At 42.2% G+C, this 17,466-nt stretch overlaps 1 protein-coding gene across 4 annotated transcripts in view; it reads left to right on the top strand.

Annotated features, from left to right (window-relative positions):
- Window positions 1–160: 160 nt before the first annotated feature.
- alg5 (ALG5 dolichyl-phosphate beta-glucosyltransferase) overlaps window positions 161–17,466 on the top strand; it is a 39,851-nt gene continuing 22,545 nt past the window's right edge. Inside the window, exons 1-5 of one of the 4 annotated variants that reach the window (XM_063054348.1) lie at window positions 161–271; window positions 2,498–2,616; window positions 12,290–12,464; window positions 14,531–14,577; window positions 14,962–15,030. In XM_063054348.1, coding sequence (XP_062910418.1) covers window positions 12,323–12,464; window positions 14,531–14,577; window positions 14,962–15,030 — 258 coding nt within the window. In that variant the 5' untranslated portion in view covers window positions 161–271; window positions 2,498–2,616; window positions 12,290–12,322. Of the gene's footprint in view, window positions 272–2,497; window positions 2,617–3,892; window positions 4,134–9,592; window positions 9,744–9,774; window positions 10,087–12,289; window positions 12,465–14,530; window positions 14,578–14,961; window positions 15,031–17,466 lie in introns of those variants that run through there. The other 3 variants (XM_063054347.1, XM_063054346.1, XM_063054349.1) reach the window with 3 other exon arrangements.

Genomic DNA, 17,466 nt, shown 5'->3' with positions numbered 1-17,466 from the left:
GACATGTCACCGATCCCGAAAAACAGAATACCCGCAGCCGACACTCACTAAATTCGAATAATTCCACATTAGACCCCGCGATTAAGCTCAACTCTCCGCAGTGGTGTTCTTTATATTTTAATCTATTTTCTGTTGAATGTGCTGAGGAGCGACCACAAGCTAAAGCCGGGTGCAGAGGCCGCGGAAGAGGATCGACCATGGCTCCGTGTCGTCCGAACATGGAGCCCAGTACAGGTGCTTCGGCCCACAAAGCGGTGCCGATCAGAATCAGGTTTACTATCACCGGCGTGTGATCTGAAATTTGTTAACCCAGCAGCAATACATAAAATAGAGGAAGAAGAAAATAATAATAATTAAATAAGTAAATCAATTACAGTATACGTTTATTGAATAGGTTAAAAATCGTGCAAAACAAAAAATAATATATTTAAAAAGTGAGGTAGTGTTCACGGGTTCAATGTCCATTTAGGAATCAGATGGCAGAGGGGAAGAAGCTGTTCCTGAATCACTGAGTGTGTGCCTTCAGGCTTCTGTACCTCCTCCCTGATGGTAACAGTGAGAAAAGGGCATGCCCTGGGTGCTGGAGGTCCTTAATAATGGAAGCTGCCTTTCTGAGACACCGTTCCCTGAGGATGTCCTGGGTACTTTGTAGGCTAGTACCCAAGATGGAGCCGACTAAATGTACGACCCTCTTGCAGCATCTTTCGGTCCTGTGCAGTAGCCCCTCCATACCAGACAGTGATGCAGCCTGTCAGAATACTCCCCACGCTACATCTATACAAGTTTTTGAGTGTTTTCGTTGACATACCAAATCTCTTCAAACTCCTAATAAAGTATAGTCGCTGTCTTGCCTTCTTTATAACTACATCAATATGTTGGGACCAGGTTAGATCCTCAGAGATCTTGACACCCAGGAACTTGAAACTACTCACTGTCTCCACTTCTGATCCCTCTATGAGGATTAGTATGTGTTCCTCCGTCTTACCCTTCCTGAAGTCCACAATCAGCTCTTTCGTTTTACTGACGTTGAGTGCCAGGTTGTTGCTGCAGCACCATTCCACTAGTTGGCATATCTCACTCCTGTAACCCTCTCGTCACCACCTGAGATTCTACCAACAATGGTTGTATCATCAGTAAATTTATAGATGGTATTTGAGCTATGCCTAGCCACACAGTCATGGGTATAGAGAGAGTAGAGCAGTGGGCTAAGCACACCCCTGAGGTGCGCCAGTGTTGATTGTCAGTGTTTCATGTTAATTGCCCCCTTTTGGGAGTCATGATTTAATGATTGCAAATAATGCTTAAGGTCCAAGGATGCGAAATTTCGCCTAGGCTACTGTAACTAGGTGGTGTGTAGTACAGTGGTTAGTACTCATGCCCCCACCCCAGCTCCATCAATGCTGACCTTAATTCGGGTCTTTGTATAGTTGCATGTCCTTCCTGAATCTCCCTGGGTGCTCTGGTTTCATCCCACAACACAAAAACGCTGTAATGGATGTGAATGGTTTTAAATAAATCAAAGGGGAATTGACCATGTGAGAAAGAATAAAATGCAGGGCTACAGGGAAAAGAGGGGAAATTGGACTGGGAGCTGGCACAGACATTATGTCCCCTGTCAGAACAAGTGTACAGCTGTCAGAAGTGTGCCAATATGTTTAAGCTTCACTTTTACTGGTACTTTCATATCAACGTTTTACTTTTGCCACATTACAAATATGCAAAACGACTTCATTTGTAAACTTCTTTCCATCTACTTTTAAGTGAACATACATTATCATTACAATTCTGCCTTGATATTTGAGAGAGAAATATTGACCAGGGCACCCAAGGAACACCTCTGATACACTTCCATAGCTTTTGAGGATAGAGGGAGCTGGTTTTGTGTATTCTGTAATGTTTTAAAAACTCCATATTGTTTTATTTGGCATCTCCGACAAAGAAATGAATACGTCTCTAAACTCCAAAGTGTTTGTAAATCTGATGATTAGGACAGAACAGTGACACTCTTACAACTGCTCCAGTCCAAATTCTCCCACACTGCTATTCAAAATTCCAAGAAAATAAATCGGTATCCCTCAGAATCCAACAGCAACTGTGGATTAGTCCCATTCAACTTTAAGTGATAATCTTCACTTTGATGCTGCTCTCTTCAAAAGGAGCAGATTTCTGTTGTCCTTAATTTTTCCCTGGTGGCTGGTAAAATACAGTTCAACACTACTGGCCAAATGCAATGGGGACTTTGCAGATGTCAGGATAGCTGGCATCCATGAAATAATGGATTGGGCTTTGCAACACAGTATATCATGTATTTCCATTTCTCAAGAGGTGGGTGTAACAGCTTTTAGAATCAACTCACTGTGTTTGGCCTGGGAATGTTTGATTTGACAGTGTAGAGGAGTTTTATGGTGTACCTAAACCTGTATTTTGTCTGTCTGTTTGGGTAGTTGGCACGACAGTTTTATTTTCATTAAAATCAAAACTTCACTTTTTTTTGCAGTGGTGCTCCAGAGTAGCAGCAGACAATGTGGACATGGACATCCAGGCACAAGCCTTTGGCCCACACCTCAACCTAGTACCTTGACCAAAGGGAGTTAAATTTAGCATTTCCTTCACAAGGTAACACTGACAGTAAAACACTCTCACAGCTGTGTGTTTCGAGTATCAGCTCTTTCCCACAATATGCAACATATGACCCACAGTTTACATCTGGTCTATGCAATGGTTCTGGCGGGCCACACTTCTGAACGACAATTACCTGCACAGTGCAGGCCCATCCTGCCAGAAGTAGAAACACCTGTCCCCAGAAATAGTTTAACAATTGATTATCACAATTTTATTGACTACACAGCCTCTTAAATGTTTTGAGTTTCAAACTATCTCAGATTTGCTGGTAAAACAATTAAAACATGTAAAACTCTTTAAATTGTTTAATCACATTTAAGTAAACAATTAACTACAATTAAGATTAACTCAAAAAAAATTAACATGAAACTTGACTTAGCATCATTGCTTTCCCTCGAAATGAGTTAACTGTCTGAAGCTAAGCTGGGTCCAACCTGAGTCTTAGTTAGGAAACTGCAGGAATATGGCATCCCCCTTAGACAACACCTTATAAACCCATTTCCTCTACCAGTTAGAGAAAAAAAGGCATTAACCACAGGAATACTACAGCCTAATAGTTGCCCTCCAAGCCACATGCCAGCCACATCTGAAGGTTTACAGCAAAAGTCAGTTCACCAGCAATCTTTGGAAGGGTCGCCAGGGTTGGGCAAGTAAATCCTGGCTCAGCCCGCAAAACCCACATACCGTAGATAAATATTTTTAAAAATAGGATGCGACTGCTAATTGGCTACGCTATTGAATACAGGAGGAAGGAAGCCTTTTTGCAATTGTATCCGATCTCGGTGGACACTGTGTACATTTTTAAAGTAAGAAAGGATGTACTTGTTACAGAGGGAGTGCAGCAAAGTCAGACTGCAGGGTTTGTAGAACGCGCAGTGATTGAGCAAATTTATAACCATGTAACAATTACAACATGGAAACAAATTTGTGCTGTAACCTCAGGAATTAAAAGAATAAAGAAATACTGTATTGTCGAAATTTACAACCACGTTAAGGGGCTTTTCGGGCTGAATGCAGAGATTTGTTCCTGTCGAATGTGGAGCCTGGTTGGGGAAAGAGGTGGAAATTTCAGAACAAAGTGCTGAGCGGATTTAAATGCACAGGTATGAGCTGCAAGTGAGGGTATTTGTGCATTGGGGCAGCATTGCTGCACGAAGGTGTCAGGTGCACTGGTCGATACCTGGTTTCCATGGCTGCGGTGACAGATAGCGAGCATTGGACGGCGCAAGCTCCCGTGCAGCAGGGGGCGATAGCCCTGTGCACCAAGGCTCTCTCCGCCCGGCCTCTCCTGTCACCTGGAGCTCCTGGCTCCGGGCTCCGGACCCTTTCCGCTTCGCTGTTTCATTCTCATAGGCTGGCGCGGTTGCCACGACGCTGCTGTCGAATGTTCCGCGGGGGCGGAGAACACCTGAGGCGTCCCGGGTCCGGTGGCTGCAGCCGGTCGACGGAGCATGGAGCTGGTCGAGGTGCTGCAGATCCTACTGGCTCTCGCTCTTACAGCTCTGGCCCTGGTGAGTCTGGTCCAGGCCGTTCATAATGATGGCCAGTCAACTTTTGCAAACTCTCTTCCACCGAGTTATTCTGCTGTGAGATTAGTCATCATGTTCTGGATGACCACTTCCCTTGCATCGCTCCGTCAGTCAAGCTTAGTAGGCCTTTCCATATATCATCTGTCCGACACTTGGTCCATCCACTCCATGAGTCGTGTTTCTGCATAATTGCTCTAGTCTTTACAGTTAAAACTCTTGGGAAAATGCATGGAAAGTACACCGCTTAAAGCAGATTGAAACTCCTCGGTGACTTGTTTCAAACAGTGAAAGAGCTAAGATAATGGCTTTCCTCTGGTACGGTTAAATCTGAACGGAAGCTGAGAAAAAAATGTTGGATTTCACATCAATTTAATAGATTTTGTACACGCCATCGTCTCCTCTGCCATCCTATACATACAAATTAGGCACTGAGTTTGAAACCATTACGTTCCATTTAGAAGTTTTATATCCAGCTTAACCATTGTTGGCAACCTCTTAGCTGAGCTGCTATGTATGTTCTCACATACTACATCAATATAGCCGCTAATTTTTTTTGTCCCAACTTCACTAGGCTTGCTAACTCTTATCCCACCTTAGTGTAGCCTTCAGTGACCATAATTCCTCAACTGAACTGTGCTACTAGACTCCATAAATTCAAGATCAGGAAACGGGATAGCTCAGTGAACTAGCAAAGATTTGATGGGCTGTGTGGATCCTATGTTATAGAGAAATCGTGATCCATAATTGCTCAAAGAGCAGAAAGAATATTTGAGAGCTGGAGGTCATGTCTCTAGAGTGGTAACAGTTCACAAGCTTCCTGCATGCCCTCTCTAGTTCCTCTTGCCCCATCTGTGGAATGGTCTGTGGCTCCTACAATGGCCTCATCAACACTTCAGAACCCACAACACCAGGGTGTAAGCAAGCCATCCTCCAGACTGATATACCACTTTGACCAATATCTCCACAATTCTCACCTTCATTTCCATTAGTAATCTAAAACTGGACAATTATCCATATTTAATACAGCTAGCCTTTCTAGCACCTCCTGGTTGTCAGTTTCCTGCCCATTCAGTTTCTCAACTACGTGCTCCTTTGTTGTATGACTTCACCGATATCATCTTCCTTAAAGGGTGATACAGAGTATTCGTTTAGTGCCGCCTTGGTCAAGCCCTCTACCTCCAGGAGTAGATCTTGCTCTTGATCCCTGATTGGCCCTACCTCTTGCCACTCAATCTGTGTTCAGGTATATAGAAGGTGTTTGTATTCTCTTTATACTTTCTCCAGTTTTTTTTTTAAACTTCCCCTCTGAACTTTATAGCTTGCCTGGTTTTTGTTTGTGTTGTCCATCTTTTGTTTTACTTTTTCTCATTGATCATCCCAGGATCTGGGGCTTTAATTGTCATACTTCTGTCCCTTATAGATTGTACCCGAATTATTTTACCCAGGCCAGATCTCCTTTTATCCTATAGAAAGTGCCCCTTTTCCAGTTGACTGTTTTTTATCATAGGATAGCCAATATCCTTTCATTGTACCAATTCTAAACCAATAATATGATGATCACTGTTCCTCTGTACCTCCCTCTGCAACTGGATCCTTGACTTCCTCACAGGAGATCACAGTCTGTACAGATTGGAAATAACATTTCCTCACTGACAATCAATACTGGTGCCCTTCAAGGATGCCCTCCCACTGCTGTACCCTCTCTACACCCATGACTGTGTGTCTAGGCACAGCTCAAACGCTTTCTATAAATTTGCCACCCATGCCACTATTCGCAGAATTTCAGATGGTGATGAGGTGGCATACAGAAGCAAGATAGAGCAGCTGGTTGAATGGTGTCGCAGCAACAACCTTGCACCAAATGTCAGTAAAACCGAGGAACCAATTGTGGGCTTCGGGAAGAGCAAGGCAAAGGAAAGCACACCAATCCTCATTGAAGGGATCAGAAGCGGAAAGAGTGAGCAGTTTCAAGTTCCTGGGTGTCAACATCTCTGAGGATCTATCCTGAGCCCAAAATATTGATGCAATTATAAAGAAGGCATGGCAGCAGCTATGTTTCCTTAAGAGTTTTGAGGAGAATTGGCATGTAGCCAAAGACGCTCGTAAATTTAAGGTGTACTGTGGAGACCATTCTAACTGGCTGGATCAACGTCTGGTACGGAGGTGCCACTGCACAGGATCGGAAAAAGCAGCAGAAAGTCGTGAACTCAGCCTGCTCCATCATGGGCACGAGCCTCCCCAGCATCCAGGACACCTTCAAAAGGCGATACCTCAAGAAGGTGGCATCCATCATTAAGGACCCTCACCACCCAGGACATGCTCTCTTCTGATTGCTGCCATCAGGGAGGAGGTACAGGAGCCACAAGATAGACACTTAACGTTTCAGGAGCCATTTCTTCCCCTTTGCCATCAGATTTCCGATTGGACAATGAACCCATGAACACTTCCTGTGTTTCCTCCCCTCTCTTTTTGCACAAATTTAATTTTTTATAAGTACTTATCGTAATTTGTTTTTTTTATGATCTATTTCAATGTACTGTTGCCACAAAACTATAAAATTCATGACATTTGCCAGTGATATTAAACTTGATTCTGATTCTGCCCTACAAATAGTTTAGACCCACTCCCAACATAGTGTTAGAGAATCACCCTGAGGGGAACACAGGTCACAAAATCCCAGATACCCTTCTTTCTGCACCATCTCTTCATCCACTCAGTCTTGTTTTTGTATTTGCCAGCATGCAGTGTTGAGAATAATCCAGAGATGACCAACTCTAAGAGCAGAAGTTCTGCTCTCTAAGCTCTTGTGTTTCTTTCTATATAACTGATACCAAAGTTTAGTTTTAACTTCTCCCTTGCACTCTCCTTCCCCACACTTGGAGAATACGCAGCACCCTATGTGTTAACCTCTACCCTATCATCAGGGAAGTTGCACATCATGTGGAATTGATATTAATGGCTGATGATATATCTGTCTGCCACTCTTAATATGGAATCTTTTATGACCATAACATATATTTCACCTCCCTCAGCACCCCCATTCCTTTAATACCTGGTGTCAAGTCCTGGACTTAATTCCTTCAAAGTAGCGTTACTTCCACCAGTCTGTAATGCTGAGGACCAAAGTTACACACATATTAAAGACTCCTGCTCTTTCTGCCCTTTTTTTGTAGCTATCCCTTCTGTAGCCATCTCTTGAAACGTACAATCCATAAAACACTCATTCTCCCCGTGCCCTATAGTGACTGCAACTTCAAAAATCCTAATGTTGAGCTTAGTCATTTGAGGTATTTCCTACACACGTCATCTCATCAGTCACTTGAGACATCCACACAGCATAGGGATAACAGGCAAAAGGTGTCAGCTCTCCATTCAAGCATGTGAGAAATGTTACTGTGCCTTCCAATTCCTTTGTTAAATATGTTAATTATTTAATATTCTGATTTTATAGTCCCTTTATTTAATCTTACCTATAACTCAATCACAATTAAGTAATTATTTTATTAATCTGACCCTAAATTTAAAAATGAATACTAAGCAGCACGCTTACCTTGGCTTCACCAAACTTTTCACATTCAGTGGAAAGCTGCACTCTATGTATTAACCAAATCCGCAGAGGTATTACTAGGTGTGCCAAGTTTTAAATCGGACATCTCAAATTGCCAACGGCTAATTACAGCTTACGACCTAATGACAGATAATTTATCACTAACTAAACTCCAAATGTAAAACAATAAAAGTTAAGAAATTCAAACAGCAAAGACTTGAACTCTAAAATAAACGAGCCTCTTATGACTTGCTCTGCTCATCATATTCCCATTCTACACTATGTAGTGAATACGGTCCAGTCATTACGAGTAAAGTCCGTTCAACCATTGAGCATATCTACATGAAATGCTGTCACTTGTAAGCAGCATCCATCGTCAGGGACCCTTTGCCACCCCGCACATGCTCTCTTCTGGCTGCTGCCATCAGGACGAAGGTAGAAGAGCCTTCTGACTCGCAGCACCAGCATCGCTTCTCGGCCTTTTGGCTAAGATCAAGTGTAGCTTTAGGAACAGTTACTGCCCCTCAACCATTAGGCTCTTGAACAAACTGGATAACTTCACATAATTTTACTTGTCCCATCATTGAAATGTTTTCAGAACCCATGGACTCACTTTCAAGGACTTTTCATCTCATGCTATTGACATTTATTGCTTAATTATTTATATTATTGTATTACTGTTTCTTTTTGTATTTCTCCATTTGTCTTCAGAATCACAATTAGGTTTAATATCACCAGCATAGGTTGAGAAATTTGTTAACGCAGTGGCGGTACAATGCAATTCCTGATAAATATAGAAAGAGAAAAGAAAATTAAATAAAATAGATTGCAGTTTTATATATATACATAATTAATAATGGTAGTGGAAAAACAGAAATAGTATTAAAAATATAAGTGAAATAGTGTTCGTGGATTCAATGTCCATTTAGAAATCAGAAGGCAGAGAGGAAGAAGCTGTTCCTGAATCACAAAGTGTGTGCCTTCAGGCTTCAGTATCTCATACCTGATGGTAACAATGAGAAGAGGGCATGTCCTGGGTGGTGGGGATCCTTGATGAAGGGTGCTGCCTTTCTGAGGCTCTGCTCCTCGAACATGTCTTGGGTACTACGGAGGGTAGTACCCATGATGGAGCTGACAAATTTTGCAACTTCCTGCAGCTTCTTTTGATCCTGTGCAGTCGCCCTCCCATACCAGGCAGTGATGCAACTTGTCAGAATGCTCTCCATGATACATCTGTAAAAGGTTTTGAGTGTTTTAGGTGGCAGACCAAATCTCCTCAAACTCCCAGTGAAATATACCCTCTGTGTTGCCTTCTTTATAGCTGCGTTGATATGTTGAGACCAGGTTAGATCCTCAGAGATATTGACACCCAGGAACTTGAAGTTTCTTACTCTCTCCACTTCTGATCCCGCTGAGGATTCAGTTGTGTTCCCTTGTCCTACCCTTTCTGAAGTCCACAATCATCTCTGGTCTTACTGATATTGAGTGCAAGTTTGTTGTTGCGACACGACTCAACTAGCTGGTATATCTCTCTCCTGTACACCCTCTCGTCTCCATTTGAGATTCTGCCAACAATAGTTGTATCATCAGCAAATTTATAGATGGCATTTGAGCTATGCCTAGCCACACAGTCATGGGTATAGAGAGAGTAGATCAGTGGGCTAAGCGCACATTCCTGAGGTGTGCCAGTGTTGATCGTCAGTGAGGAGGAGATGTTACTACCAATCTGCATAGATTGTGGTCTTCTGGTTAGGAAGTCAAGGAGCTAATTGCAGAACGAGGTACATAGGCCTAGGTCTTGTAGCTTTTCAATCAGGACTGTAGGAATAATGATGTTAAATGCAGAGCTATAGTCAATGAGTAGCATCCTGACATAGATGTTTTTATTGTACAGGTGATCTAAGGCCGCATGAAGAGTCACTGAGATTGCGTTTGCCGTAGACCTGTTGTGGCGATTAGCATATTGCAATGGGTCCAGGTCCTTGCTGAGGCAGGAGTTGATTCTAGCCATTACCAACCTCTCAACGCATTTCATCGCTGTAGATGTGAGTGCTACTGGATGATATTTGTTAAGGCCAATCACACTACTCTTCTTGGGCACTGGTATAATTGTTGCCCTTTTGAGGCAGGTGGGAACTTCTGACCGTAGCAGTGAGAGATTGAAAACATCTTTCAAGACACCTGCCAGTTGGTTGGCACATGCTTTCAGAGCCTTACCAGGTGCTCCATCGTGGTCCGCTGCCTTGGGAAGGTTCACCCTCCTGAAAGAAGGCCTGACATCAGCCTCTGAGACAGAATTCACAGGGTCACCGGGTGCTCAGGAATCCTCACAGCTGTCGTTCTACAGGTTTCCCCCGCCATCCGACGGTAGTGCATTCCTATGAAACGGTTCGTAAGCAGCCGGAATGTCGTAAAGTGAATTACCATTTATTTATATGGGGAAAATTTGTGAGCATTCACAGACCCAAAAAATAACCTACCAAATCATGCCAAATAACACATAAAACCTAAAATAACAGTAACATATAGTAAAAGCAGGAACGATATAATAAATACACAGCCTATATAAAGTAGAAATACTTTTCTGCAATCATTGCCGCACTGTTCTCTGTAGTGAAAATCTCACGTAAGCGTTCTCGGCAGAAACACTCTTTCCAGTAACCTTTAAGCTGTGAAGCTGCCAAATCATACCTAATAACACATAAAAATACACAGACTATATAAAGTAGAAATAATGTATGTACAGTGTGGTATCACTTACCGGAATCGGGAAGACAGCGCCAAGCACATTGATGATGGTGTGTTAGGCTGAGTCGTCGGAGGTTGGGGTGGTGCAGTGGTCCCCAACCTCCAGGCTGCGGATCGATACCGATCCGCAAAGAATGCAGAGGTGCAATGGTAGCCGGGATGCACCCAGCACATCTTTAAGAAAAAAGCCGAAATAAACAAGCTAATTAATTAGGTGCCACCCGGCACGTAAATGTCGACCCAGATCAGAGGGTGATGCAATTGGCAATCGCCTCTGATCTGGGCCGACATTTATGTGCCGGGCGACACCTAATTAATTAGCTTGTTTATTTCGGCTTTTTTCTTAAAGATGTGTTGGGTGCGTCCTGGCTACCGCTGCATTCTCCACAGCAATGTATCGGTCCACGGCCCGGGGGTTGGGGTGGTGGGACACTGGGGTGTCATCTCATCGTCGTCTGTTTCCATCAGGGCAGCCAGGTCATCTTCTTCTATGTCTGCCTGCCTCGATGTTGAAGGTCGAGGTTCGTCGTCTGCTGTGGCTGATGTCGAAGGCTTGAGAAACAGCAGTATGCTTGACTGCTTAGCCTCGCGCATTTTTCTATCATACAGTTCTTTGTAAGCACTCAAACCATCTTGCAAATATGCCCTAAACCTACATACCCTTTCAAAATTAAAGTCGTACTTTTCTGCAATCATTGCAGTGAGAATCTCATGCAATTGCTTCACGTTCATTTCCTGGACGACTTCACTTTCGGTCCATTCGCTACTGCATTTGGTTTTGATAGTTATCCTTTCCTCTTCTAATTGCATCAGCTCTTCATCTCTCAGTTCTTGGTCATGGGATACCAAAACCTCTTCAACATTATCTTCATCAACTTCCACAAGCCAAACTCACTTTGTCCTTACTTCGTTCACCACGATTGAAACACTTAATTATGTCTAGTTTTATACTAAGTGTAACACCCTTACGAGCTCTTTTCGGCTTCTCTGATACCTTAGAACTCAACTTGCTAACGGCTGCTCACAATCACATGTTTAAGCAATGCCGGCTAGAATGCAGTTCCGGGGGAGGAACTTGGCTGCTCGGGGTGCGCGCTGCTTTTTTCGTAACAGTGAAAACACCTTCTGTTAGCGAAAACAGGTAACTAATGTAGGTCTTTTGTAACAGCGAGGTTTCGAAAAGCGGGCGACACCTGTGTTGTCTTTTCAAAGTGGGCATAGAAAGCATTGGTAGTGAAGCATCGCTGCCATTTATAATGCACTCTGGTTAAACACGCTAGTTGGGTGGTCTTTCATTGATTCTGTTACACTTACTACCAAGAGATAAATCTCAGTGTTGTATATAGTGACATATATGTACTTTGATAATAATATTTACTTTGAACTTTCTTTACACTCACTGGACAGAAACTGCATTCTGTATATTAGAAGAGCCCACTTAGATTTATAATCTGAAAACAGAATTTTAAGGTAACTAGCAATATCCTAGGAGATATTTATTCATTAGTATGATGAATTGGAAAGGCCGAGAAATCAGATTCAGTAGGTTTCAAAAGGAAATTGGATAAATACTGGAAGAGAAAAGTTGAAATCTCAGATGGCAGAGCAGATGATGCAGTTAAATGGATAGCATAAGAACAGCCTTGAAAGCTAACTGACCTCTTCCCGTTTGTATCATTAATTAATGTGACTCGTGTCATTGCTCCTTGATTGTACACCAAATGCTGAATTTCACTGTTTGAGAATCATGTGGTTTGTAAAGTAAAAGCAAAGGTCCTTCCTCATGTTTTACATGATCTGTTTTGCAGTCTTAATATTCTCTTGTCTTTTTCTTCCCCTGCAGCTTGTATTTATTGTGCATGTGACAGCTATAAAAATGCCAAATCTTGCTCGTGGAGAGAAAGAAAAATATTTCTTGAATCAAAATTCTGCTGGGAAGGAATTGTTCCCCAGTATCCATGATCCTTCCACTAAGGAACTGTCTGTTATTGTCCCATCTTATAATGAAGAACAAAGATGTAAGTTTTCCTCTTTGAATGCTGTGATTCTTCAGACAGTTTGGGAAAAATGTAAATAGATATTTCTATAGTTTCTGATACATGTCCAGCTTTCAAAAGAAGATAAATTGTTCATATTTTAGAGTTCCATGATGTGAATATATAAAAATGAAATGGTTCACTGGCGTCTTCTTCACACTGAGCACACAACCGAGGGTGACTCTCGACTGTTAAACAGAGGATGCTGTGCTGTTGGAAGTGCTGTTCTGCAAATATGTTAAATAGAGGTTCTGTGACACAATTGGAAAGGCACAGTGGTGCAGATAGTAGAACTGTTACCTCAGAGCATCAGTGATCTTGGTTCAGTCCGAACCTCTGTTCTCCTTGTGACCATGTGGGTTTCTCCAAGTACTGTGGATTTTTTCCTCACTTCCCATAGACTGTAAGATGGTAAGTTAATTGGTCACTGTAAATTGCCCTTAATGAGTTGTGAGTCACAGATTCTGAGGGGTATTAACGTGAATGTAGAGAGAATAAAATTGGTTAGGGAAGATTAGTGTAAAAAAATGTAGCCAACATGGACAGCCAAATAAACTGTATTGTGCTGTATCCCTCTCTGGTACCATTTTTGCTGGGGACAAAATGGGATGTTCTGGTTGCTTGGCCAATATTTATGTTTGTGGGAGATTGCTGTGAGTGCCACATGTCCTACGTTATTACAACAGCGATTACCTTCGGTTGTAAAGTGATGGAGGACTTCCTGAGAGTACAGAAATGCAAGCTCTACATTTATCAAAAGCATCAATTGCATAGCAGCATCAAGTTTATTATCACTGATATACATTGAGAAATTTGTGTGTTGCGGCGTTTCAGTGCAATATGCAAAAATCACTGTACTAAAGTTACTGTAATAAATACTGTAAAAAGACAGCAAAGTAGGGAGGTCACGTTCATGGGCCGTTCAGAAGTCGGATGGCAAAAGGGATGAAGGTGTTCCTAAAATGTTGAGTGTTTCTACGGGCCCCTGTATCTCATCCCTGATGGCAGTAATGAGAAGGTGGTGAGGGTCCCCAATGATGTATGCTGTCTTGAGGCACCGCCTTTTGAAAATGCCCATGATGGAGCTGGCTGTGTTTACAACCCTCTGCAGCTGTTTTGGACCCTGAGCATTGAAACCTCCATACCAGCGGGTGATGCACCCACTCAGAATTCTCTCCTCGGTACATTTGTAGAAATTTGCTAGAGATCTTAGTGACCTACCAGACCTTCTCAAACTTCCACTGGTATATCTTCTTCATGATCACTTCAATATTTCAGGCCCAAGGTAGACCCTCAGAGATATTAATGCCTATGAACTTGAAGCTGCTCATCCTTTCCACTGCTGACTCCTCGATGAGGACTGGTGTATGTTCTCCCAAATTCCCCTTCCTGAAGTGTGTTACAGATTCCTTGGTCTTACAGATGTTGAGTGCAACACCACTCAACTAGCTGATCTGCCTCAGTCCTGTATACTGTACCTCTTTGTCACCATCTGAGATTCTGCCAGCAACAGTTGTGTCAATAATTTTGATGCTCTGTAATGGTATTGTTGATTAATGTAGCAAGCTTTACTCAAGTTGTAATTGAAATAAACTTTACAAACCCTCAGAAAAGTGTGGACCCCTCTGTTCTACACCTTGCTTCACCTGTCAAATACTGAAATGGAAAGATTGGAATAGACAACAGAAATTAAAGAACAATAATCTTGATTTACTGTGCTACAAGTCTTTTTATTCATCTCAGTAATTAATATTTCTTCATTGTGTTTACAGCCATTGACTTCCTTTCCCGACATCCTTTGTTACCACTTTTATTCCTCGTCTTACTTTCCACGAAATAGTTCATTCTAACTGTTAAATGCTTCCACAATACCTTTGTGTTCTATATTTTGCAGTCTGCAAGATGGTACTCTTTATTTGCAATATGACCAGTGTATTCTGAGTTGAATTGTAGTGCTCCCTAAATTTTAATGCAGAGAAATCTTGTTAAATAACACATTTAAATTAAATCTAAATACTCATCTACTGGTGCTTTTTCTTTAATTTCAGTACCTCTGATGATGGATGAGGCGCTAGAATATTTGGAACAAAGACTGGTATTGAGGTTTACTTTATTATTGCTCATTGATTTCATTCATGACTTTGGGATTTATTTGGGTGTCCTTAAAATGTGAAGAGCTCAATTGGGTTTTTACCTTTTTTTTAATACATTCTCATTTTTATTTTGGGGTAGTTATTGAACTGTAGCAAAGAAAGCTACTGTGTCTATAACTGTAATGTTAGCTCCTCAACTTTCAGCACCTCATCCCATTCTTGTGTCCTTTAAAGTATACCTTTACAAATTTCCTTTTCTAAGAAATATTCAGTTCATATTTTATATTTTATGTATATGTGACATGAAATATTATCTAACAATTTACACCTTCAGATATAAAACCTAAAGAGAGTTACATTTTAACATTTTGTTTTTCTCCTTGTAGAAGAAAGACTCTTCATTTTCTTATGAGGTGATTGTGGTAGATGATGGAAGCAAAGACAAAACAACAGAGGTAAGAACGATCCAAAACAAGTCTATGAGAATTCTTGTGTTCTGGTTCAATAAAATAGCTGTTATGGGAGAAGATTGCTAGGGCCCTGACAGAGATTTATAAATCTTCACTGGTCACAGATGAGGTGACAGATGACTAGAGGAGGGCAAATATGGTACCTTTTTGAAGAAAAGCAACAAAAATTAGCCAATGATTACAAATCTGTGAGTCTAATGTCAGTGTTTGGAAACATTAAGGGGGAAAGTGCTGAGAGACAGGATTAATCTACATGTGGAAAAGCAGCTTAAATTTGTTAGGGGGAGACCCTATCTGCAATTTCGTTGACTGTTTTGAAGAGGTAATAAAGTCTATTCATGAGAGCAGTATCATTGATGTAGTTATTACAGTATAATTTTTGACAAGGTCCCATATGGAAAACTGGGCAAAAAGATTAGATCCTTGGAATCTAAGAGAAGTTGGTAAAATGGATGCAATGTTATCCTGGTCCTACAATGGTGGAGGATTGTTATTGTGATCAATGGTGAATAAATTGGTGCTGGGACCCTTTGTGTTTGTTAGATGCATTAACAGTTTGGTTGTGAATATAAAAACATGATTGGTAAGTATGCAGATGACAGGAAAAGTTTTGGAATCAGGGGTTTAAATCCAAGGTTCTTTTAAAAGTCAGGAACAAGGCATGAGATTTGTTGCTTCACGATTGCTTTATTAATAGTTGATAGAACAAAGGGAAGTTGAAACAAATGGACAGGAGTCTACTATCTAAAGAAGAAAGAAACTAAAGATGGTGCTTGGCATAAAACAGCTACTTTTTTACCCAAATTCCATTCAAATATGTAGACAAGAGACAACCAATTAGAAAATACTTAATACTGCAGTAAAAAAAATAACCAAAGGAAAAACACTTAGTCCCTTAATGGAGTACAGAGAAGTGTCAGAGGAGAGGGGAGTATTTGGGAGTTCAGGGTAGGTAGGATGTTAGGAAAATGGAGGCTCTGAGGACCCACGAGATGATGGGGGAGCCTTGGAGACCCTGGTTTGAGAGTACTGGTGGTGGAAGAGGATCCCAGGGGCCCAGCGGCAGCAAGAAAGGTCTCAGCCTGGAGGTGGAAGCAGCTAAGATCGGAACTGGAGGCTGCGTAATTCTCGATGTGAAGGCATCCAGGGTTGTTGGAACTGAAGTTGGTGTGATCTGTGGTCTGGGGCCACCCAGAGTCATTGAAGCCAGAATTGGCAACTGTATCCATCAAAACCAAAGTTGGAGATGGCAGGGGCTGCGGTTTGGAGATGGGTGATCTTCTGATCTTTCTTGGATGTGAGGAAGAAGAACTGGAGGCTGAAGGTATAGATCCAGCATAGGGTAAAATGTTGGAGAGGTCCATGGCTGGTGATGGAGAGCTGTGGTAGCAAGACTAGATGAGCACATGGGAAGGGTAGCAAGGATCACAAAGGGGGAGCCGTGAGAAAGGGTATCACTGGACTCTCGTCGAAGAGAAGAATTAAACTTCTTCAGGGTAGGCATTCCTTGAGAGACTTCACTTTGGAGCAGCAAATCATAAAGAAAAGAGATTCTGCAGATCTTGGGAATCCAGAGCAATACACAAAATGCTGGAGAACTCAACAAGTCAGGCAGCATCTATGGAAATGAATAAACAGTTGATGTTTCCGGCTTGATTCTTTATGAGGACTGGAATGGAATGGGGAAGATGTCAGAATAAGAAGATGGGTGGAGGAGGAGGAGGACAAACTGGAAGATGATAGGTGATGCCAGGTGGGTGGGGGAGGGGGAATGAAGTAAGAAGCTGGGAGATTATAGGTGGAAAAGGCAAAGGGCTGGAGGAGAAGAGAGTGGACCATAGGAGAAAGGGCAGAAACAGGCACCGGGGAAGGTGATAGGCATGTGAGGAGAAGAGGTGAGAGGCCAGAGTGGAGAATTGAAGAAGAAGGAGGGAAAAGTGGGGTGGGTAAGAAATCAATGTTCACGCCATCAAGTTGGGGGCTACCTAGACGGAATATGAGGTACTGCTCCTCCAACCCAAGAGTCACCTCATCGTGGCAGAAGAGGAGGCTGTGGACCGACACAGGAATGGGGACAGGAATTAAACTGGTTGGCCGCCAGGAAATTCCACTTTTTGCAGATGGAGCAGAGGTGCTCAACAGAGCAGTCCCCCATTATTAGTTGGGTCTCACCAATGTAGAAGGGCCGCATTGGGATCATTAGGTATAGTAGACAACCCCAACAGGTTTGCAGGTGTAGTGTTGCCTCATCTGGAAGGTGAGGGTCCTGAATAGAGGTGAATGAGTAGGTGTAGCACTTCTGCTGCATGTTCTAGAGAGATCCAAATTCCTAACAAGGTACTGTAGATTGTGAGGTGAACAGTCCACCTTTTTGTACAAGAAATGTTCAGTGGTCTTATAACAGTAGGCTAGAAGCTTGTC

The sequence above is a fragment of the Mobula hypostoma genome, chromosome 7, assembly GCF_963921235.1.
Source record: "Mobula hypostoma chromosome 7, sMobHyp1.1, whole genome shotgun sequence".
Taxonomy (NCBI): Eukaryota; Metazoa; Chordata; class Chondrichthyes; order Myliobatiformes; family Myliobatidae; genus Mobula; species Mobula hypostoma.
Note: the sequence above shows the minus strand (reverse complement) of the source record. Positions and strands in the feature narration are given on the sequence as shown.